Source organism: Barbatula barbatula (genome assembly GCF_947034865.1).
Source record: "Barbatula barbatula genome assembly, chromosome: 2".
NCBI lineage: Eukaryota > Metazoa > Chordata > Actinopteri > Cypriniformes > Nemacheilidae > Barbatula > Barbatula barbatula.
Genome location: NC_136767.1, coordinates 28,487,280 through 28,511,058, shown reverse-complemented (window position 1 = coordinate 28,511,058; position 23,779 = coordinate 28,487,280). Strand labels below are relative to the sequence as shown.

Below are 23,779 nucleotides of genomic sequence, written 5' to 3'. Positions count from 1 at the left end.
CGTTAAACAGACTTTTATTCTGGCAGGTCAATCGGAAGGCGCCTATTTTTAAAGTTTGACAATAGCTTCACCCAAACCGTAAGCTGTGTCCGAAATGGCCCACTATACCCCAATACATTGAACCATTTGAGGGTACAACAATTTTTAGTAGTGTCCGAAATCATAGTGGACATTTATTAAGTGCTCTCGTTCAATCACAAAGCATCATAATAACGATTGAGGGACACTAAGGAAAGCCAGGAGGGTCAGACATTTTAGCACGTCAACAACGCGTCGAGAACCTGTTGTTTGCGAGATATACAATATCTGATATACTATTTGCAATTAATTGTTTTCAATAAAGCTGTTATAATTGTCCAAATGCAAAGTTTAACTTTTTAATGATTATCAACCAAAAACTAGTAGAGAATTGTAGGCTTTAGGTTTATTGGTGTTAAGTGGAAAAACGTAGGACTATTGTTTTTACAAACTTTACGTTTAACTTCATTAGGTTGTACGTTAGATTGAAAAGTTGCCAGAAGAAGTTTTTCTTACCTTTTTCTTGGCCGGGAGTTCCAGTTGCCAAAGTGTTTCTGAGTCTGATATCGCAAAGACTGTCGAAATCCTCCAGTTTGGCCTCGAAATCTCACTTTCCACCGTCCTGTGAGAACCATTAGTTGCGGATGAGCTTGTCCTGGGTCGCCAAATATGTAATCGTTCGAGGAGATGATAAAATATTTCTTAAAACCCCGGTAGCTTGCTGAACAGCAGCCGCCTCAGTCTGATCACACTCTGACGTGAACGTGATAGCGTCTGCGTGACCTTCCTTCCGTTTCAATCAAACACCTTCCGTTTTCACTATACTCTCTCACACTTACACACATTCTTCTCTTAAATACACATATATTTTCTTACGTACATTTATATTTTTGCGTATGCTTTGAATACGTTTATATAAAATATATAAATGTGCATGTTAAAATATGTGTGCACGAAAAAGGAAAAAATATATGAACGCGAGTGTTAAGATGTGTGATTGTGAGATTAGAAATATATGTACGCGAAAGGAGAATGTGAGTGTGTGAGAGTAGAAATGTATAAATGTGAGCATTAAAATGTATAAATGTGAGCGTTAAAATGTATAAATGTGAGCGTTAAAATGTATGGACGCGAAAGGAGAATGTGTTAGTGTGAGAGTAACAATGTATAAATGTGAGCGTTAAAATGTGTGAGTGTGAGAGTAAGAATGTATGTACGCGAAAGGAGAATGTGGGTGTGTGAGTGTGCTAGAATGAATTTTGGCCTGTACGGCCCCTCATATTAAACAGACTGTGTTTATTCTCACAATCAGCACCAGTATCCTTCTGCGTCACACACACTGATCTGCAACGCACGCAGATTCAATCCTTTAAAAATGTTCGGCTTTCAAATTATATAATTTTAAATTTAGTTCCATTAAGAGCCATATTGTTAACTCTTTAAACGTATGACTGCGTGTTTCTTTATGTCATGCGTGAGAATAATGTATGCACATCGTATTTCTCCTGCAAATGTATGTACAATAAAGGTACAGTGTCATCCATAATTTGGAATTGGTTTGTTTTAGTAACAGTACTATTTAAAACAAAAAAACTACCAATTTACTGCAGCACCTCAAACAGAAAAATTGATTTAAATCGTAAATCTGGGGAAAAATCTGGGATTTCTTTGGGGCCATATCGCCCAGCCCTAGGTAAAACACAGAGAGATATAGTTGGACGAATGCTTGTAAACGAACAGTTCTTGGATCTCATTGACTACCATAGTAGTAAACATTACAATTACAAAGTGCCCCTGAACTGTTTGCTGTCCTTCATTCTTCAAAATATCTTCTTTTGTGTTCAACAGAACAAAAAAATATGTAAAGCAATTTGTCCTACCATGGTAGTCAATGGGATCCAAGAACTGTTTGGTTACGAGCATTCTTCCAAATATATTTCTCTTTGTCCATCAGAACAAAGACATTCAGAAGGACTCAAAGGTGAGACAGAATTTGTATTTTTGAGGGAACGATCCTTTTAAGTTGGTAGTGTGGTTTAGTTCCCCAACACTGTGTCGTCTTTAGGTCTCGTTCACTTGTATTGTTTGAGGCGTCTGCCACCTGCATCAATTAAATGGCAGAAAATGTGAGAGCAACCGTGTGCGTGAGAAAGAACGATGAAGATTCAGCTGGGAAATGTCACGCCCGATGCCTCCATCCCCAGAGACACAACCAGACAGCCACCCTGAGTGAGCAGAGAGAGACAGAGACACAAGTCCAATACAGTGTTGTATTTACTTGTACTTGTACATATTTACATACACAAATAGCTTTACGGTATATATCTTTATCTTATGTTTACTGTATTGCATTTCTTATTTTATTTATTTTTGTATACCCAAAGGCCCTTATTTAAATCATCTATGTACTGAATTCTATTGTTTTATGGTCTCTGTGTGCTGTTGTTGATGGTTCTTGTGTATTTGGCCTGACGACAGTAAGAATTTGATATTTCATGAAGTAGATCAGAATGAGTGTATTTTGTTTCTGTAGCCTGAATGTTAGAACATTGACTTAGCAAAAACCATGCGTTCGAATCCCCACGAAACACACAATTTGGATAAAAGCATTGCCAAATGCATAAATGTACATGTAAAATAATAAAAAGGGTGTTGTGGGTTATTGCAGCGCTAGATATATCATTATCATACATATAGGGATTAGTGCATTAGCAAACGTCAGTAGATACCAGAACATCACATGTTTGCTCACAGTATATGGCATCCGTTTGGTGCTTCTACCTGTGTAGGTCAGGTGGTTATTATTGAGGAAGAGACCATGCTGGTTCAGGTTCTTTCCAAAGGTAGCAGCTGTGTCCCAGTAGCACAGTTTGATCGGCTGGGTGTTGACTTTTAGTTTCCCCCGTGATAAGCAGAGTCCAGAATTCCCGAAGGATCTTGGCTGGGAAGAGTGTGTGAAACAGATGGCTTAAGATGTGGGGATTGTCTCTGTGTCTGTGAGCTGGGAATCATTTATCTGCTAGTTAACCAGTGAATTGGACTCTAGATATATTTGATGTTGCACACCGCCTGTTAGCAAATGTGAAGACAGACACACCGGCCGGTCTGTACAATGTTTGGGGTTAAAGGAATAGTTCACCCAAAAATTGAAACTCACCCTCAGATTATTTCAAACCTGTCTAAATTGAAAATCACAAAGGGAGATATTTGTAAGAATGTCAGTTACTCTCAAAGTATTTATTTTCACTACTATGGCACCAAATGGGGGATGTTCTTACAAATGTCTTTTCTTTTGTGTTTTTCAGAACGAGGAAATTTACACAGGTTTGGACCAATTAATGATGACAGAATTGTCATTTTTGCGGGGGCTATCCCTTTAAGACTAGTGGAGGCATTTGATGCCTACACACACACACACATACAGTCTGATCTCTTATCTCTACACACACGTCTGTGTAGGTGTTGTCTTTCTTCTAAATGAATAATTCATAGCACATGTCATAGATATAATTTTTCCGGTAATGTGAAGTACGGATTTCAGTTTACGGTTTACCTTCGCATCGCCCATGTGGGTATTTCTAAAAGAATTTAACATACCCAAACCACGACTGGTGAAAACCATAAAAGTCTTCATGCCAGTCTCTAAAAAAGGCTTATGTCCCTCTTTTCATATATTACACGGTTTGAGATATTATTCATGTTTATAGCTCGAAAGGTGTGAGCTCTTAAATGTAAGTTATCGGTTTGCTTCAAAGGACTGATATTATGAGCAATAATACGATACTGTGTCACAACCTACCGTTGATTTTTATCCAGTAAGCTCTTGTCTTTACAGTTCTCTGCAGTGAAATAGATTTGAACGCGCTGTTCCTCTGGAGCTCAGGGGAATGTGGTTGTATTGACTTATCTTCTCTCCGGCATAGATGCGTCTCTGCTGGTGTTTTGCCCATCAAATGTGGAGGCTGTGATTTTATACGATCCTTGACATTCTGCAGTTGACAATTGGATTAAAGGTCCCATTCCCTGCGATCCCATTTTTCAACCTTTAGTTAGTGTGTACTGTTTCTGTTAGAGCATAAATATTATCTGCAAAATGATAAAGCTCAAAGTTCAGTGCCAAGCGAGATATTGTTAACAGACTTCGCTTTCAAGGACTACAGAGAACGGCTGGAATCAGACTACAGCCCTTTACTTCCCGGGTACATGATGTCACTATTCCGAGTGCTTTTAATAACCTCCGCCCACAGGAAGAAGCCAAAAAAGGGGTTAGGCCTTCCTTAGAGAAGAGGAAGAGCCGCTGGAGTAGTGTTTGGTTATCAGAGATCCACTGTTAAACACCCAAAAAACATAATCAAAGCTTCAAAAACAGCAAAAGAATGACTCTTGAAAATATCACTTTCATGTGCTTTATTTAGAGAAACCAAGCCCAGACCAGTATAAAATTAACCCAGTTTTCTTTGTCGTCTTGGTCAACATCTTCATCTTGGACCAACTTCTTAATCCACTTAGTCTTAGTCCACCTGATATCACATTCAGTGTGCGATGGTGATGTTCCACTCATTTGTTTAGCAACTTGAGAATTTCTATTGATCTGAAATGAGTTTTGTGGCTTTGTTTCTGGATCAGTGTGAGATGTTGGAGGCGGATGTCTGTGGTTTTAATAAGCTCGGCAGTAAACCTCTAGTTAGTTGATGGTGACAGATGCCTCCTGTAAGAGAAAGCACTATCCTCCAGGGTAAAACAATATGAGCGTGCTGCAGTCTTTCATCTTTAGACAGAATAAAGACTGACTTCAGCTGCTTGCTGATAACTTGAATAAAAGGCTTTTGGTATAGATTTGACATCAATGTGGTTAATTCACTGGAGACTATTTCTGATGTGTGTTGACACAAAGCTTCTCAATGAAATATCGATCAAGCTGGTTTATGCTGGTTAAACCAGTAACTTTAACATGATTTCTGTGCAAAGATGCCATGAAATAAAGACACACTCTTGCAGAATAAAACAGAGATTTCGGGGTGTATGGCAACACATTTAGTTTTCTCACATGTACCTTCTTGATTCTGTCCGTCTCTAGACACCAGTTAACAGATCACTTCGTTCAGATGGTACAGAGATGCAAAAACGATTATATAAATATATAATCTTATCTGCATCATGACAGCACTGAGATTACGCAGAACACCAAAGAAGATATTTTGAAGAACACTGATAAAACAACAAGCCCCCATTGACTCGCATTGTAAACCACTGAGAAAAATATCTTCTTTTTTATTTTGGTGTTATTGTGCAATATATATGTTTAGTCATCGTATTTGACTTCTGTTGTGCAATTCACTTCAGTTCTGTTTCATTTATTTAGCACTTTTCATTTAAAGCATTGTGCATTCTACTTTACTTGCCTAATTTTTTCAGATTTTGACAGAGTCCAGCATTCGTTTCCATCTCGTTTTTCTCTCTCTCTCTCTCTCTCTCTCTCTCTCTCTTTCTCTCTCTCTCTCTCTCTTTCTCTCTCTCTCGGCTCTGTTTTCCACTTCACGGATGCTGAGAGTCAGACCGGATGCTGCTGGAAATAAGCTGTCAAAAGCTTTCACCTGTCTGTTGATGGATCTCTCTCTCTTTCATTTCACATGCCCTATTCTCTCTTCATCATCTTTTATTATCACTCTCTCTCTCTGTGTATATAGGGAACACATGCTTACAATCATTGTGTCTCTTTAGGTATTAGATGAGATGCCACCCATTACTGTCTGCAATATTCCATTAGATCTTAGAAGGCTGACGGATAATTTTCTTTCTTACATTTCTTTTTTATGATCCGAACATATTCTTGCTGAATGTTTTATTTGCGCAGATCTCTCTGTGCTGTTATTAGGAGCACATCATTCTGTGTACTTCATAATTTCTATCTCTGAAAAGCCCCACTGAGGTGGTCTCCTCTTTCTCTTGCCCCATTTCTGTTGCTCTGTCTCTCTCTCTTGCACACATGCTGCGTTCGTGCCGAGTTATTTTTAAGGTCTCTGAACTATTTTCTGTCTGCGCTCACAGATCGTCTGATGCATTCTGCACTCAAGAATGGCAAGATCTGTCTAAAATCATTGCTTCTGCTTTCTGAAAGTCGATTTGTACATGTTTATAATCCTCTAGGTTGACAATTCCACAGGTCTACAATCAACGCTTTACCGTCTAAGTGTGCGGCTTCGGCACAGTTAGACCATTTATGCTTTATTGGCATAACAAAAACCTGTACATGTGTTTTGCCAAAGCATTTGCATCAAGGCTGCGTACAATGTGCACCATGTAAAGCACGCTTGAAATTCTAGTAGTCGTGGTATATTTGCATAACACAATAAACGCTTTATGTAAGATAAAGGAAAATGTGAGAGAAGAACCAGTATACACGCTTCATTTCCTCTATTATTTTTCAACGCCGCTTCTTTTCTATCTTCTGCCTCATGTATTTACTCTCTCTCTCTCTCTCTCTCTCTCTCTCTCTCTGTCATATCTTTCCATACTCGTGTTTTGTATCACTTGACCTCATGCATTGAATTTTGTTTTCTCATATACTTTAACTGTCACAGCTATACTGTATCTACAGTAAAGGAATGTGTCGTTTAGTGTATTTAGAAAATAATGAACATGAAGATTGTTGAAAATGCTAACAAACGCATCTAAATATGTACTGTAAATCACAGTTAACAACACAGTGCGCACTACACACTAGTTGCAGTGCAGAGATAAATGTATTCATTCTATGCGGAAACTGAGTTTGAGACTTGCCAGGTTTCTAGCGTGCACCATCGCTGGTCTGTCTAGTAATAAAAACTGGTCTGTTTCGCCTATAAAAGAAAACCGTTTCACACGTTTACATGACCTTAAATATTTCCAGCATAATAATAAAATATTATTAAGCATAATCGCAGTAAGACTGTTCTTGGAAACGCACTCGTTGCGAGATCGAAAGCTACAGCGCAAAGAAGAGTCTGGACATCTCAAGTATATTTATTACCAAGGTTAAAAGGCCACAATTATTGTATTTAATATAATATAACTTTTTAAAGATTTGTGCAGTTAATATTTCAATGGCAAAAAGTACATAAAATAAAACATTTAGCTGTAAAAGGTCATAGATTTTCATTTGTGCTTGATTGAATAAACATTGATTTTAACAGGGTCTTAATGGAACACCAGGGAAACTTTAATTGTGGTTGATCGAAAAGCAAACGTGTGTGCGCGGATAGAGAAGCAAATGTGTGTTGTTGTGCCTCGCAGTGGGTTGAATTGATGTGCCGTGTCAGTGTGTTTTTGCGGGTGAGATGATAAATGTTTGTGTTTGCAGACCTCAGACTCTCTGGAACTGAAGCTCAAACAATTTTCCCCTTATCTCACAAAAATACACGCAGGGCAATTTCACACACTAAAGAAGTCACATTGGCAAGCGTGCCCCGCCCGCTGTGTTTGTGTGAGGGCATGTGTGACCGCATCTTTTAGCAGAATAATCTATTTTGGCAGGGACCATTTGAGCCTGGAGTCACAGTATGATGGTTTCTCTCCCTCATTAAAGGGCTTGTTCTCTCAAAAGTGAAAAATCTCTGTTATTCATTTAAATCACATTGGCATGTTGTGACCTGTTGACACAGAAGAATGATTTTTTATTTGTCTTCTTTTGTAAGTCGAAATGACGTAAAATAATTAGATTTTTGGTTGAGCTATTTCTTAATGTTTCCTTGCATGTTTTTATGTTGTCTGACTAAACAGACACAGTATAAGATCTTGACATATAAAGCGCATTACTTTTGAACTTAACTGGATCTTTGCCGTGACTTTAAGTGTTTTAAATTCATAAGGGAATTCTGTCACACGATTTTGTCTCCACTGAGCCTGAAAAACGCCCTGGGGAAAAACAGGGACAAGTTCCTCCATGACCCCATCAGCTGTGGAGAACGGGATGGATGGTTATTCTGCTTTTTAAAGAACAACTTTCTTCATAACCGGCAAGGCTTTAAATTTCAGTGAACAGAAAACTTCCCGAGCGAGACTTTTGTTTCTGTTCTCCTTGTTTCCCAATAGATCCACACATAGAAAATGACAAAATGGCCGCCTCATTCCCAGCGTTGGCTCTGTCTTTAAGAGAGGCAATAAAGCTTAAAATCATTTGGAGGAGGACAGCTGCCCTCTGGGGAGTGCTCTCGATCTCAGGCTCTTTCATTCGGCTCATTCAATGAGATCGAACCGGATTTAAAGGCCACTGCACTGAAAACAACCTGCTTGTGTTTCGCCTGACTGAACTTCAGGCCCTTCAGAGCGCCGGGTGAAGTTGTGTAACAGAGATAATACTATTGACGTGTATTGCAGTTTGTAAGAGAGATGCTGCGTAACAAGATGCATTGAGTGTTTTATATAGTTATGTAAACAATATAAATATCAGCTCTGAAGTACTAAAGAACCAGAGATAAGAGAAAGACAATTATTCATGCACGTATGGGCATTTGTTTTTATTATCTGTCTGAGGAACTAGTGTTTGGTCCTGATGTTGCAGGAGTATAAATGTAAGTGAATGTGAGAAGCTCAAAATATCGTCTTTGGATTACATGATAGAGAACTAAATAAACCAAAACCCCCAGGAGCCAAAGCAGACGGCGATCTATCGGGATTTGAGATGATGTCAGAGGAAACCATTCTTCCGGGATTCACGTTTGTGTCTGTCGCTCTGGGGATTTGTTAGAGGTTCAACAGTGATTCGTTTTAAGGTTGAGCTGGTCGACAGCGTCTGATCCCAGCATCTCACGTTCAGTTACTGAGATCTCAGGAGATCCAGATTGATGTAACAGCCGATGGAGCAGAATTAAATGTGTCCTTTGCTATTTCTCACCATTCTTCTCTAACATGTGTTGGTGAGATAATAGGGTCTCTGGAGCTCACATCTTATTCTGATGCAACACTCACGCTGTATGTTTGAACTTTTATGCTCATTTATAAAGCTCTTAGTCAAGGCTGTAAAAGATGATACTTTTAGTAAAACAAAAACATATTTGTAAATGTCATTTAAAGTTGAATTATTGTCTCTTTTCAGGTCATTTTTGGTTGTCCAAAAATAAAACTTTCTTTCGCAGTTCCTTCAAAAGAAGATGTTTTGAGAAATGTCTCTGTGGTGTTGTGATCATTGGAAGTCAAAGGGTGGAAATGTTTTTTGATGACCAGCGTTCATCAATATCTTCTTTCGTGTGTTGTAGAAGAAGAAAGGTCATACGGATTTGGAATGAAACGTTCTGTTGTGAACTCTGTTGTGAACTTTAAACTCTTGCATTTAAAGGGGCTGTTGAATAGAGGGATCTAATTCATTGTCATTTATTCGTCACTTTCATTTTTTAACAGTTGCATCAGACATATTCTGAACCGTTTGAAGACATTCTTTAACAGTTTGAGCAAAGTCAGTGTTTCACTGCAATAATTTGACAGTTGTTGCTTCATCAATTACTTGTTTTTTATAAAGTAAGCAATTAATGTGTTATTTTGTTGTAGTAAGCTAATGGTCCAGCACAATTTACACTGAATTCAGCTGAGACTGTGAGAGCATTAGTTTTCTTAATTATACTGAGAGAGAGAGAGAGAGAGAGAGAGAGAGAGAGAGAGAGAGAGAGAGAGAGAGAGAGAGAGAGAGAGAGAGAGAGAGAGAGAGGCAGAGAGAGGCAGAGAGAGGCAGAGAGAGGCAGAGAGAGGCAGAGAGAGGCAGAGAGAGAGAGGCAGAGAGAGAGGCAGAGAGAGAGAGAGAGGCAGAGAGAGAGAGAGAGGCAGAGAGAGAGAGAGAGGCAGAGAGAGAGAGAGAGGCAGAGAGAGGCAGAGAGAGGCAAAGAGAGGCAGAGAGAGGCAGAGAGAGGCAGAGAGAGGCAGAGAGAGAGGCAGAGAGAGAGAGAGAGGCAGAGAGAGAGAGAGAGAGAGAGAGAGAGAGAGGCAGGAGAGAGAGAGAGAGAGAGAGAGAGGCAGAGAGAGAGAGAGAGAGAGAGAGAGAGAGAGAGAGGCAGAGAGAGAGGCAGAGAGAGAGAGAGAGGCAGAGAGAGAGAGAGAGGCAGAGAGAGAGAGAGAGGCAGAGAGAGAGAGAGAGAGGCAGAGAGAGAGAGAGAGGCAGAGAGAGAGAGAGAGAGAGAGAGAGAGAGGCAGAGAGAGAGAGAGAGGCAGAGAGAGAGAGAGAGGCAGAGAGAGAGAGAGAGGCAGAGAGAGAGGCAGAGAGAGAGAGAGAGGCAGAGAGAGAGAGAGAGGCAGAGAGAGAGAGAGAGGCAGAGAGAGAGAGAGAGGCAGAGAGAGAGAGGCAGCGAGAGAGCGAGAGAGGCAGCGAGAGAGCGAGAGAGAGCGAGAGAGAGAGAGAGCGAGAGAGAGAGAGAGAGCGAGAGAGAGAGAGAGCGAGAGAGCGAGAGAGAGCGAGAGAGAGAGAGAGCGAGAGAGAGAGAGACAGAGAGAGAGAGAGACAGAGAGAGACAGAGAGAGAGGCAGAGAGGCAGAGAGAGAGAGAGAGAGAGAGAGAGGCAGCGAGAGAGAGAGACAGCGAGAGAGAGACAGCGAGAGAGCGAGACAGCGAGACAGCGAGAGAGAGAGAGAGGCAGCGAGAGAGAGAGGCAGCGAGAGAGAGAGGCAGAGAGAGGCAGCGAGAGAGCGAGAGAGCGAGAGAGAGAGAGAGAGGCAGCGAGAGAGAGAGAGAGAGAGAGAGAGAGAGAGCGAGAAAGCGAGAGAGAGAGAGAGAGAGAATGTGCGCAATACAACTAAAATTAAGTTAGAATTGATTAATCTGCCAGTATGTTGGTAAATGTTGTTTCACTGCTCACTTAACGTTTGAATTACAACATCAGATACTTAATTAAGATGAAATCTCTCATACCAACAAATTCCACAACATATGTCATCATTTGCTGCGTAGTTGATGTGTAACATTACGCCTCTATATTTTCCACTCATAATTACATCTCTTACATCAGCTTGTTGGACCAATTTAAAACAATTCAGTCAGAGCAAGATAAATGCATCGATCAGCATGATGTAATATTTAATGTCCTGTGTAATGGCTTTTTTAACACTGTTATAGGGTCAGCTATCAGCAGATGCATGTAAAGCTAGAATTATGGAGATGTATTCAGATCATGGATATCTGAGGTGAGGATTTAGCGCATAATGAATTCTGTGACGACGTCTCCTGCTGTTTCACCACCTGTTCAGCAGTACAGAGCTTCGTGACTTTACCAACAATCCCCGGCGTCCTCACCCTCTATCATTAGCACAAGAAATCTGGAAAACAAGCTCCATGATCTGGAACTTTTTATCTTTCAACTTCACAAAAATAACCGTATAAGATACTGCGATTCATAAATATTTGATCTATTATTTTAAATAATTTTTATTTAGCAATAATATTTTACATTTTAAATTATTTAATTATTAATAATAATATTAATACTAGATGTTTGCAAGGTTATTTTAAATTTTCATAAAACAAAAGGTTACTGATCATTGAAATCAAATAAAATATTGACCTAAAAATTATAGAAAAAACTTAAATAAGTTTAAAGCACTAAAATTGTAATAATAAACAAAAACTAAAATCAACATTAATTAATCTTAAATAGTAAAATAAAAAATAAACACATGAATTATAAAATAACTGAAGCACACACCAAAATTTAAAGCTAATTTAATTTTTTTATAAAACTAAAATCAAAACTATAATAACTATTTGTTTGCATATTTATGTATTTAAATAATAATGTTTCATAATATTTTTAATAGTGTTTTAGCTCCTTTCGGTTTAATATTTATTTTCAATTATTTTATTTAAAAATTTAAATTGAACAATAAAATTTGTTGATTTAATTATTTAATGTTTTAATATTGATATTGATATTTTTAATTATAAAAGTGAGAATATAAGTTTACTTACATACTTAAATATTTATTCAATAATAATGTTTTGTAATTTTTATAGTTTTTTATATATAACTTTGTTGAATATTTAAACATAAATATATATAAATATACATCATATTTTAGAAAAACATTTTAAATTATTATTTTTTATTATGTTTTATTTAAATCAAATTTTAATGATCATATTGAGATTCAGTGGCTGAAGGGATTTGAACATAAACATAATGCAAAGAATAATGTTTAATTTGTGCTTTTAATTTATGTCAAATATAACCTAAACACATTTTATGAGATTCAGCCAGGTTGTTTATCCTGTTCAATGATTGTCAATGATTGCAACAACATCTGACAGTCATATGCTCAACCTCATTGCGTTAAAATAATATTGTTACTTATATTAAAGTGTTGATATCAGTATTGTAATGTACAGTAGGTCTCAAGGAGCCTTTCTGTGCAGTTACCTATCATGTGAATGTTAGTGGTGACGGTGATTAAATGAAGATGCTGAATTGAGTCTCCATTTTGAAAAAGGAGACCATTAGGTGCACAGGTTCTGGGATTGGATCCAGACAGCAGGAGACAACAGCCAATATGTTTCAGTCAAATCCTGTACATTCAGCAAAAGGCAATTTATTATCCTCATGGCTGAAATATTGTGGTCTGAATTCATTCAGTGTGGGTGGAATTACAGCTTGGATAGCATTGTGACCGTGGAATCACTGAAATATGACTTGATGGTCTTGTGGGAATTTATTCATCCTTATGTCATCCCAAACCTAAATGAAGATATTTTATACGAAGATATATTTTGAACTTTGATAACCAGACAACATCTATTAACTTTCATGAACACAAAACCATTTTTTACAAAATGTACAGGTTTCTAATGACATTTGACATTTATTATGCATTATTGTATTTCCGTAAAAATCTTCCATGTCTATCTTATTAACACTGTGCTTTATTTTGTGCAGACTGCCGTGGCCATGTACGATGGAGCGAGGATTCCCTCCCCTGAGGAAGGTGCGAACGGGGTCACCCTGCAGCAGGAGACCCCCGCGGAAGAGCCTGAGGAGGAGGCGGGTGATCAGCCCAAGCCTGTCCTGGTGAAGAAGGCTCACCGTGAGATCCTAGACCATGAGAGGAAGAGAAGAGTGGAGCTGAAATGCATGGAGCTACAGGAGATGATGGAGGAACAGGGGTAAGTGAGGACACCGAGGGTGTGTGAGAGTGTCAGGACTGGTACTCGATGTCCTGATAATGTGGTTCACCCCATAAATCAAATCGCATAAATACATTTTTATTATACCTATACCTTGTTTCAATTATGTTTCTGGCTCAAGATTATTTACAAAGATTCTGAGATATAATTCAGGAAGCAGCTGCCTACACACTTCTCTCTGTTTCTTACTCATCTTACACACACACTCACTCTCTATTAATAAAAGTGTTTGTGATGACACTAGTGTTCAGGGTGCGTCTGATTGGTTGAGGTTTCTAAAGCGTCTCTGACTGTCTCATTATTCAGCATCTGTGTTTACCTTCAGGCTCAATGAATGCCTGGCTTAAATGAGCGATGAGGACGTTCATTCATCAAATCACAGCAGATGTGCGAGTTTACTTATCCATTTCTGTTCTAGATAGGGAAATATATCTATTGCTTGATATCAAAGAGTTTTGTAACAAACGTGTTTTGTTCAGAAAGGTGTTAAAGAACACATCTGAACAGCTGTATTCTGTTTGACCGTGTTGTTCTCGAGTACAAGAGTGTGTTCTATGAAAACATATATTTTTAAAGTTAAAGTTTAAAGTTGCCTTTATTACGATAGGACAGTGTAGAGGTGACAGGATAATGCTGGGTAGAAACAGGGGAGCAGGATCGGCAAAGGACCACATGAGACGGGAAGTCGCTGCGAGGGAAATATCGCTATTTGTTGGCCCACAAACCACCAGGCTATTGGCGCAGACAGCGTGTACTGTTGCTGTTAGAGCATAAATAATATCTGCAAAATGATAAAGCTCAAAGTTCAGTGCGAAGCGAGAAATTGTCTATAACAGAATTAGCTTTTCAAGGACTACAGAGAACGAATCAGGACAGACTGGGTCAGCCTTACCAATCAGAGCGTTTCGAAAGGAGGGACTTTATAGAAACCGGAAAAATCTCATTGCTTTGTGAGAAGAGGGACAGCGGTGAACAATAGACTTATAGAAATATGCATTTTTTTAAACTAGAAACATGAACATCCATTTTTAAACACCCACAAAAAATAATCAAAGCTTCAAAAACAGTCAAAGAATTGGTCCTTTAATGAAGAATTTGAAACTGATTCGCAGCCTAGAAACCACCCATCCCCATCAAACTTTTGGTCACGCTTGCTTGTATTTGTACCTTTACAAACTAATGGTTTATATTAGCTCCCTATGCAGTAACTTTGATGACCCTGTCAGGGTTGCCAAGTATGTTTTTTTATCTAGTTTTGAACGGCCATCGGTCTTGTGTTGTAGGTCTGGCAACCTTGGTCAGCATGCAACCAGAGAAACGCAAAGACAAATGTGAACTGATCCTAAAATGCATGTAATAACAATACATGTGTTGTTTGAACATTAATAGGAACTTGTATTCAAGATCAGTTCTGCAAACATTACACTGTATCTTTTTCTGTCACTTTGACCTATTTGTCCCGTGTCCATTTCTTGCTAATTACAACAATATTTTTACTTGGACTTTGGAAGAAATGTTGTCTGTATGAAACAAAAATGATTGTAAATTCATAGTGATTTCATAAAAACTGCAGTGGTCTCTTACTTTTTCCGAGGCTGTATATTGCAGTATATTAAAACGTATAAGCAATAGGTTCTGATATATGGAAATGTATTTTTAATAATGTCACATTTAGTCATATTTCCATATTTTTTATTTGGTATAGGACTGAAAGTTTGGAATATTCATATGCATGATGCATCTCTCCTCTCATTAGCAGAAATGGAATCTACCTTATTAGAGGTTCTGGGTAATAGTTTTCATATCGATGGTGATGATATTCAGCAGAAGGAGGGAGGTAAAGGGGTGGGGGGTAGATCAGCCATCTGGCGGTATCACACGCACACACACAATTCTCTGTTCATCCCAATGTGCTAATTGTGCGCTGCTTTAAAGTAGATGTAGGACATCCATATGTTCTGCCCTGCATGAGCAGACGGCGTGCATGTCTGCGATAGTCAGACGAGAACTCTGTGGCGCTTCGTTTACTGAAGATCTAGTTGGTTGTGTTAAACATGATTCAGCGGCTGTATGATGTCTGATTTTCTATCCGTTTATACTAGAGTCCTCGTAATGTCCCCCTGAATGCATTTTAAAAAAAAACAGTTCGCGCAAAAGTGGAAATACTGTCATTATTCGCCCATCCATCATCACACTGGTCCTAACCAAAATTTAAGCTACGTTTTAAAGCAAAAGTATAATGTTAGTTTCATTCTGTGTTCTAGTATCAACATTTCTCCCAAATGAATTGTTTTAATAATGGAACTATAGTTTTTTTATTTGCATTTATTTACAGAAATGTTTAATTGGATTTAACTGGTCAAAATAAGAAAAAAAAGGTGCAATGTCAGGTCTGGTATACTGCAAAAATCACATGTACTGTATGTCATTCTAATGTCCGTACATGTATTTTAGAACCAGTTGAAACGTGAATATATGATGGAATAAACCTAAATGGTATAACCACTCACATTCCTGTAAGCTTTATGTCATTCCTTACATTTGTTTCTGTTGAGAATCAGCAGACACGGAACAGAAATGATCTTAATACATGCAAAAATGATGATCAAATACAAAAGTCAGTTTTTTCATTTTTTCTGTTGCTTTATATTGTCAGATTGGCAGTCGAATGGATTTAATAACATTAAATAAGTGCAGAATTTGTATTTTTCCCTAAACTATTCATTTTTTTTAACCAAGGGTGTTTCTTTATAAATCAGGGCAGGACGGCAGATAGAGAGGGTGTGGGTGAGTAATTGCAGGGGTGGGGAACAGAGGGAGAGTAAAATCGGCCAGCGGTGACTATAATGTCGGCTAGGTGCTTTTCTCTCGTGCTGTGTATATAAAGTAAATTGACACCCCTGCTGATAAAGTCTTTAACCATGTAAGCTCTTTCCTACAGCCCCCCAACTCACATTGTTTTCACTACATTAAACAGACAGATGGATGAAGCACGCGGACTCATTTTGTGTTCATCACAGACAGGATTTGTCAATATAGATTTTGGTTGTTTTTGTTTTTGTTTTTGCAGAATAGAGATATATACAGTACAAAGCATCCATATAACTCCTGCTGTTAGTAAATGATTTGAATGAACTCTCAACCTACGTATTATACTATGGCATGTGAATGTCATCATCTGTACAGAATAGACGATTCAGCCGTAGTTGTGTGCCATTTGGCATTTTCACCCCAGCAGGAACCAATTAGTGCTTCAGTCCAGTCTATGTCCAGAGACAGACAGATGGAGACCAGGATGAAGCTTCTTGTATAATTGAAACGCTCCCCAGAGAAGACTGTTGAGGAGAAGAGATCAATGGATGGGTGGATGGATGGATGTGAGGAAACCGGAAGCCGTTTGTACTGTAATTGGATTCCCAGTTTTGTTTAATGCTCGTGATTATGGATACGAGCGCGGTGTCCTTATTGGCCGTGAGCACCTCTGACAAGCAACCAATCAGATCACACGCTGGTGTCGGCCTCATTTTCTTTAATTCAAGAGCTTCAGTGCAAACCTCTCTTCATTATAGACGCGATGAAAGAAAATTGAAGATAATTCTTGTCTCTTGAACTGACTCAAAAGTGCTGGGATCTTTGATTGAAATGCTGTATTAAGGATGGAACAAGATGGAAAAAGTGACTGAATTCAAAAACTTGACACAGAAAGATACAATGACTTCAGCGTGGTTTCGTTTTTTATCAATGGACTGAATGTACAAAACAGTATTTTGAGACTGTTCATAGATTTGAATTGTATTTCATGTCTAGAAAAGATGAACAGTATATATTGGGATGTGGGTTTACGTGGCTTTACTAGAACAGCCCATCTTCTACAATCCATCTTTACATCCTCAGCAGTGATGTGTTGGGTATTGGAGTAGATGATAATTAAACTGGGGGTTAATCACGGCTTTCGATTAACTGCTGCCTAAACAAAAGTGCATTCATCTCCCACAAGTCTGGTGCTCATGATGCTGGCTTTGCTCATCTCCTTATTATCTAATTGGACCACCAGGGCCGCATCTATCTTGGCCTAGATGTGTGTAACATCTACTGGTGTTAAACATGTCTAGATGCTTCTGCCCGCTCCAATGAACATGAGCTGGGGCTTTAACGTGCTCATACTGCAGGCCGTGCACTATTTAATGCGTCTATCTCAAAAAACAGCATTTAGTTAATAGACTGGATTTGTGATTGATGATCAATGGTGGCTGTATTAGACATGCGTGTTTAATTTAAAGAAATTATAATAAATAAATGAATGTTAAGGCACACATAACGCAGTGAATAGTATGCACGCCGCATCCATCTCTTAAGATAATCTCTAAAAATCTTTTCTCATGTGTGTGCTTACTGTACGTCGGAATGGATTTGATGAACCAGCATCATCCGGCAGCCCTCCAGCGAATGCTTTTTTAGAAAAAATGTCCTGATTTTCATGCTTTGTGCAGATGCTCTGGGCAATAGATGATGAAAACCACCTATTGTAATACCATACATTACCAGCTGAAGTGAATGCACAATGGTTGCCCGTGGTTACACCAGCCTCCTTTAACCAGACAGCAGGTGTAAGCAGCCGACACAACCACCAGACACATTCACACAACGGAGACGGATCTGCTCCAAAAACACTGTAATCTTGGAACGTAAAAGAGCATAAAAATATTGGGTAATATAGCACAGACATGTTAAGATCGAAATGACATTTTATCAATATTCATGTTTTGTCTGCCCGCCATTCAAAAAGATCCACAAACCACAAACATTTGTAACATCCAATTCATTTTACCTAGACTTCAATGTTAATAGTATTCTTAATTAAAAAAATATTAACAAGTATCTAATAGAAGGGTTAGAATATAAGGATTGATCAGCAGTATCAATAGGAGAAATACCGATGAAATCTTTAAGAGATAGTTCACCGGAAAATAAAAATTGTATCACCATTTACTCACCTTCTTGTCATTTCATAAAGAAGATATTTTGAAGAATGTTGTTAACTAGCTGTTCAGTTACCAACTTTCTTCAAAATATCTTCTTTTGTGTTCTGCAGAAGAAAGAAAGTCATAAAAGTTTGAGTGAGTAAATGATGACAGAATGTTCATTTTTGGGCTGGTGATATTCATCACTAGTCAGGACAAGGCCTTAGTTAAATCTATTGTTTCATATTCTTTAGCCCGGCAAACGTTCAGATGCTATCGACTGTGCAACATCATTTCACTAGAGGTCACCTTTGCCACCCACATATTTCTGCATTATTTTGGCGCCTCCTGCAGGCAGCCGTGTGATGTGACGTTGTAGTTCAATCAGAACAGATTGTGCAACAAAGCCTGTGGTCTTCTACAAACACGGACGCACTGCGATAATCACGTTTTCTGATAGAGACACGCTGGAGGATGTGAGAAGACCTTGTTTAATATCCATGTGGTTTGGAGGATACATGTTTCCATGCTGAATGTATTTGCGCATTTTGCGCAGATCTCTGATATTGGCATTGCAAATTTTAGCTTTGCAGTTTCTCCTCCCCACCAGTGAGATCTAAAGGGAGATGTGATGAACGTCAGTGACGTTTTCCATCAAAACCCTTCGTGCAGTGCTTCAAAAAGCATGTGGACCTAAATTGTCTGAATGCCACTGCTTAAGATAACAAAACATCAAAGTAAGTGGCACTTATTTTATACTAACATAGATTGATCCTTTTTTTATAGATACTTTTGGGAACAAAATCTGACTTCATGAGAGAATTCTGTTTTAATTGGATGTCGACGAGATCTCTCCAGTCAGTTATTTCACAAGCTGTGTCCTGCTAACAAACTACATAGAGAAAGGATTCAAACACCGACTTCCAATAGAAGAAAAAGACATCGAGTAACCTTCACATTAGTTCATTCCACTGATTTCAGATCAGAGGATTTTGTCCGACTGCTTGTTTATTCATTTTATATTGTGGCGGTAATGTCTCTACGTTACAATCTCTAAGATACTTATGTCAGCGATAAGAGAGAGCTTAATGTTAACGTTTCTCATCAATGTTTTAAGAGCTATGTCATTTCTGCTAGTATTTAAATTTTTTTAACTGTTCTGACATACATACAGTATGAGATCAATCTGAATTTCACAATATACAGTATGTGATACTGTATAATAAACCTAGACATCTTTTTGCTGCTTGCGAATTCATCTTCAGAAAGATGCAGAATTTTCTGAACTTCTGAATTTTGTTAGTTTATTAGAAAGATTATTGCTGATTTAGATTTTGGTTGCTTGGGTGTTTTAGGTGGTTTCTAGGAAATTGCTTCCAGGTCCAAGATATATCTAATATATTGTGGTGTCTAGGCATGACCAGTAATTTACTTAAATGTGTTTTTTCTGTCTCTAGGTATTCTGAAGAGGAGATCAAACAGAAGGTTGAAACGTTTCGGCAGATGCTAATGGACAAGGAAGGTGTGATAATGCGAGAGGGCTCGAACCCCCGACCCCCGTGAGTTAACAGTTCTCTACAGTGTGTTTGTGATTGAAAATGACTGTGTGGAATATTTAGTCCTGAAATGAAATGAATATGAATATTGGTTTTTCAGAAGGTGTTCAGTTGTGCTCCTTAAAACTGTAGGTGTATAATCCTAGTAATATTTTAGTGAATCAGTAAACCATTGATCTGGCGCTGTTTGTTCTCATTTTTCAGCTGTAGTTGAATAAAGTGTGTGTTTCCTTCACTCAGACAGTGTGGTATAAACTTACCGTTGGTGTGTGACATTACATTACTGTGATGAATGACAATATAGAGCAGGACAGAGAGGAACATTTATAATAGAGCTCTGCTGGCTGACAGAAACACTGCCCGGCTCATTTTAGCATCACACTGTACTACAGCTGGACAATATCGATCAAACTGATTCATGTTTTTACCTTTTCACAATGTTTGCAGTGTATGGCCATCGTATACACTTTTTTTACACTATTTATTTAAAAATGACCCGATGCATCATGGAATCTTTATTTGATCTCTTTTACTTATTTACAAAAGCAAATGGGGACATTTCTCATTCTCAATGTGAGCTATATTTTTTTATGAAGATCATTTTTAATATTAAAACGATCAATTTGATTTATCAGGACACAGATACAGATGTGTAAGGGAGTTTTATGAGGACGTGTGTGTGTATGTGACCTTGTTTTTATATCCCGGTGGGGAATCTACACCAATTCATGGGGACTCGTGTCACCTTGGGGACTGTGAGGTCCTCATGGGCAGAAGGGCTTATAAAACATAGAAAACTTTATTTTTGGAAAATCTAAAAATGTTAAATGTTTGCTATGATCTTTAGGTTAAGGGGTAGAGGATAAAATATACAGTTTGTACAGTATAAAAATCCTAACGCCTATGGACTGTCCCCACGGAGATGATAAACTAGGCGTGGGTGTGCGTGCGTGCGTGAGCGTTCATGAGTATTTGTGTGTGTAAGAGAGAGAAATGGTCTGTTTGATGAAATTTTCACGTTTTCTCTGCACCTTTATAGTCATCCAAAGAAATAACATAGACTCTAAAAAATGCTGAGTTAAAAACAACCCAATTTGGGTTATTTTGGCAACCCAGTGCTGGGTTAAAAAGGGACGAACCCAGCTGGGACCCAGTTATTTTGACTGGGTTGTTTTTTTGACCCAATATTTGGTATATATTTTGGGAAACAAGGTCACTTTGCTCATCAAGAAAATGCATCTTGATTCAATAATTTTACACATTTGTACTGGAAAACAAGATAAAGTAAGAAAGTCTTACTAAGTAAGTAAGTCATTTTTTGCAGTGAAAATATTGAACTTTCTGACTTTTGACATCGCCGAGATCTCTTCTGAACTTCTAGTGAAGATGTGAGATTAGTTTCTGAGTATAAACCGCGTTAGTACCATAAATGTTGGGAAATACATTATAGCAACACAATGTTAAGAAAGCAGATTAGAATAATGAACATTAACTTAAGTAGACATTACAACATTAAGAAGATTCAACTTTTTTCACTTTTCTATTTCATTTTCCTGGTTTCTAGTACGGTGATTCCTGAACGTTCTAAAAATAAACAAATACATGAACTCGGGTCAAATAATTTTTTGTTTCTATAAGCAGGTGTGTACTATATATCAAAGCATTGACCTTTGACCTTTATCTCCTGCATTCACAGGGTCAGAATGCTCTCTCACGAGGATGAAGATCATGTGGAAAACACAAAGTACGCTGACGGCTATGAGGAAGATTATGACTTGGATGGAGAATATTATGAACATAATTCAGCTGCTTATGACGACTGCAGGTAAACAGACAGACAACACACACAGCTTACCACCTGATCTCAACATCTAAACACACAACAGAAAATTATCCTTCACACCAGATCCAAGAGAAAATCCAGCAGTTCCCGCTCCCCTCGCCCAAAGAAGAGGAAGAAAAAGAAGACAAGAAAACACAGTCGGTTAGTTTCTTCATAAATCATGTTTGCTTATTTATTTGCGAGCTGTCGATTAGCAGTGTGATGTGAGAAAGTTGCCTGTCGGTCATCTCGGGGACATGGCGGGCACGGCAGCTCTTTACGTTTACATAAATTCGACTTTTAGTGACGCAAGTCAAATCATTATTATAAAGCGATTCGTTCCAGTTCCTCATTTAAAATGTACACCTGTGACCGCATTACATCTATTGTCTGTTGTTGCCGTGTTGTTTATCTCATATAACCTTGCCACGTAGATGGAATATTTCATGTCGTAGTGAATCCATATTGCACACAAAAAAACATCTTTATTAACTTCAACAACTGCTATATGTGTTCTGATCCGAACAGCATTCCTGTTACCAGTAATTGATTTTGTTAGGGCTCTTTCATGAGGAGCGCTGCTGTTTGTAGTCACAGCTGTTTGATTTACTGGAGGAAGATTGCTTTTCTGTTTCAAAATGCCAGTATACTGAAAAACGTTAAAGGTTATGTAAAGAGGAATTATCCGTGTTTGTGTGCTATTTGTGCCTCACAGAGCCGAGAGTTCCACATCCCCCCGCAGAGACAAGAAGAAGAAAAACAGCAAGAAACATAAGCGAGACAGGTGTGTGTGTGTCCGTGTGTGCGACTGTGTCTGTGTGCATGTAAATACCAGCATGACCTCCCACATTTAGGGAAAGCTCTATCCCACAATGCAGTGTGCTCAATTTGACCTTCTATTATCAAGGTGCGGAGTGAAACATACTGTCATTGTCCAGAAATAGCACAACGCTTTTTTTACTAAACAGTTTTTACTAAATATGTACTTATTGTAGAACAGACATGAACGGATGTGGCAGATGTCTGTCCTGATCTGAAACAAACGTTGCGATCGTTTTTACTTCTGTATTTCCAAGTGAAATGGAATTTCTAATGAGAAATCTAGTGGGCGTGGCACGCGTATTTTTCTGCGATTTGATTGGATGTATAAAAACAGCCGTTGCATTTTGAATTGGAACTGAAAGTTGAAGGAGAGGAGTTAACGAATGCTCCGCCCAAGCCGTCTAACAAACGCCATTTCAGATGGATAGTCCTTACAGGAAGGAAGTGCATTTTCTGAAGATTATGAGGGCACACTAATTTTAAAAAGAGAACGAATCACATTGATAATCTATTTACAATAAACAATGCAATATTTCATGGAAAAATAGGCATTGTAGTTTTTTATTTCACTGGGACTTTAAAGGTATAGTTCACCCAAAAATGTGCACCTGGCCCAAAGTTAACTTCCGGTCTGTTTTTGGCTATAGCATTTTATTTTATATTTCTTTGTATACAATTTATTTATATTTTTGGATTCTAAACATCAAAACCTTCCAACAGTTATTGAATCTCTGTGGAGGTCTAGAGGAAGTAAAGTTTGGGCCACATAACGTTTGTTTATTTTTTGATGCTGCTGAAACCGTCAGTCAAATTTTGGCATTTATTTGTTTTGCTGGTGTCGAGCTCTGATGCGTTCTGATGTATTGAGCGTCATCTCTGCATGCCGCACGTGTTTGAACAAACCTCAACCAGTGAGATCCAAACCGCCCGCAGGGCTGAGCGTCTTCCCTCCGGACGTTCTGGTGATCTGATTTTCACATTTCTCCAGCTGTGGTTGAGCAGATCAACACCACGGAGACGTGTCCCGAATCAGGGCTTTCATTTAAAATTGCACGCAGAGAATTATTGCTATGCAGATTCATTTTCATTTTTGGGTGGGCTGTCACTGTAATAACAGCATCAAAAACCCATTTTTATGGTGTGAATGTGGAGGTCACAATCTTAACATCCATCCCAACATTCCTCCTCTCACAGGTCGACATCCGGCTCCAGGAGAAAGAGGACACACAGGTATCCTGATCTGATTTTCAGTTCTCTTCTCTGTGCCTGAATGTGCTTGAATGTTTTAAATCTTGAATTCTGTTTTTTTCTTTTCATTCAGATCTGGCAGCCCCAAAAACAAACACAGAGAGAAGAACAAACAGAAGAAGAGGTTGGTGACGTTTGCTTTATTGTTCCTCTTCTAGAAGGATCAGATATTCAATATTGAAGTAAAATGAATGTAGATTGTAGAGGTCAAATAATCTGG

General features: G+C 38.4%; 1 protein-coding gene across 1 annotated transcript in view; it reads left to right on the top strand.

Moving 5' to 3' along the window:
* Positions 1-23,779, top strand: part of srrm3 (serine/arginine repetitive matrix 3) — a 44,728-nt gene that overhangs the window by 9,981 nt on the left and 10,968 nt on the right. The window contains exons 2-8 of the mRNA XM_079487675.1: positions 12,903-13,129; positions 19,569-19,670; positions 21,364-21,492; positions 21,574-21,651; positions 22,205-22,273; positions 23,506-23,541; positions 23,633-23,683. Of these exons, the coding sequence (XP_079343801.1) occupies positions 12,915-13,129; positions 19,569-19,670; positions 21,364-21,492; positions 21,574-21,651; positions 22,205-22,273; positions 23,506-23,541; positions 23,633-23,683 (680 nt within the window). The 5' untranslated portion in view covers positions 12,903-12,914. The remainder of the gene's footprint in view (positions 1-12,902; positions 13,130-19,568; positions 19,671-21,363; positions 21,493-21,573; positions 21,652-22,204; positions 22,274-23,505; positions 23,542-23,632; positions 23,684-23,779) is intronic.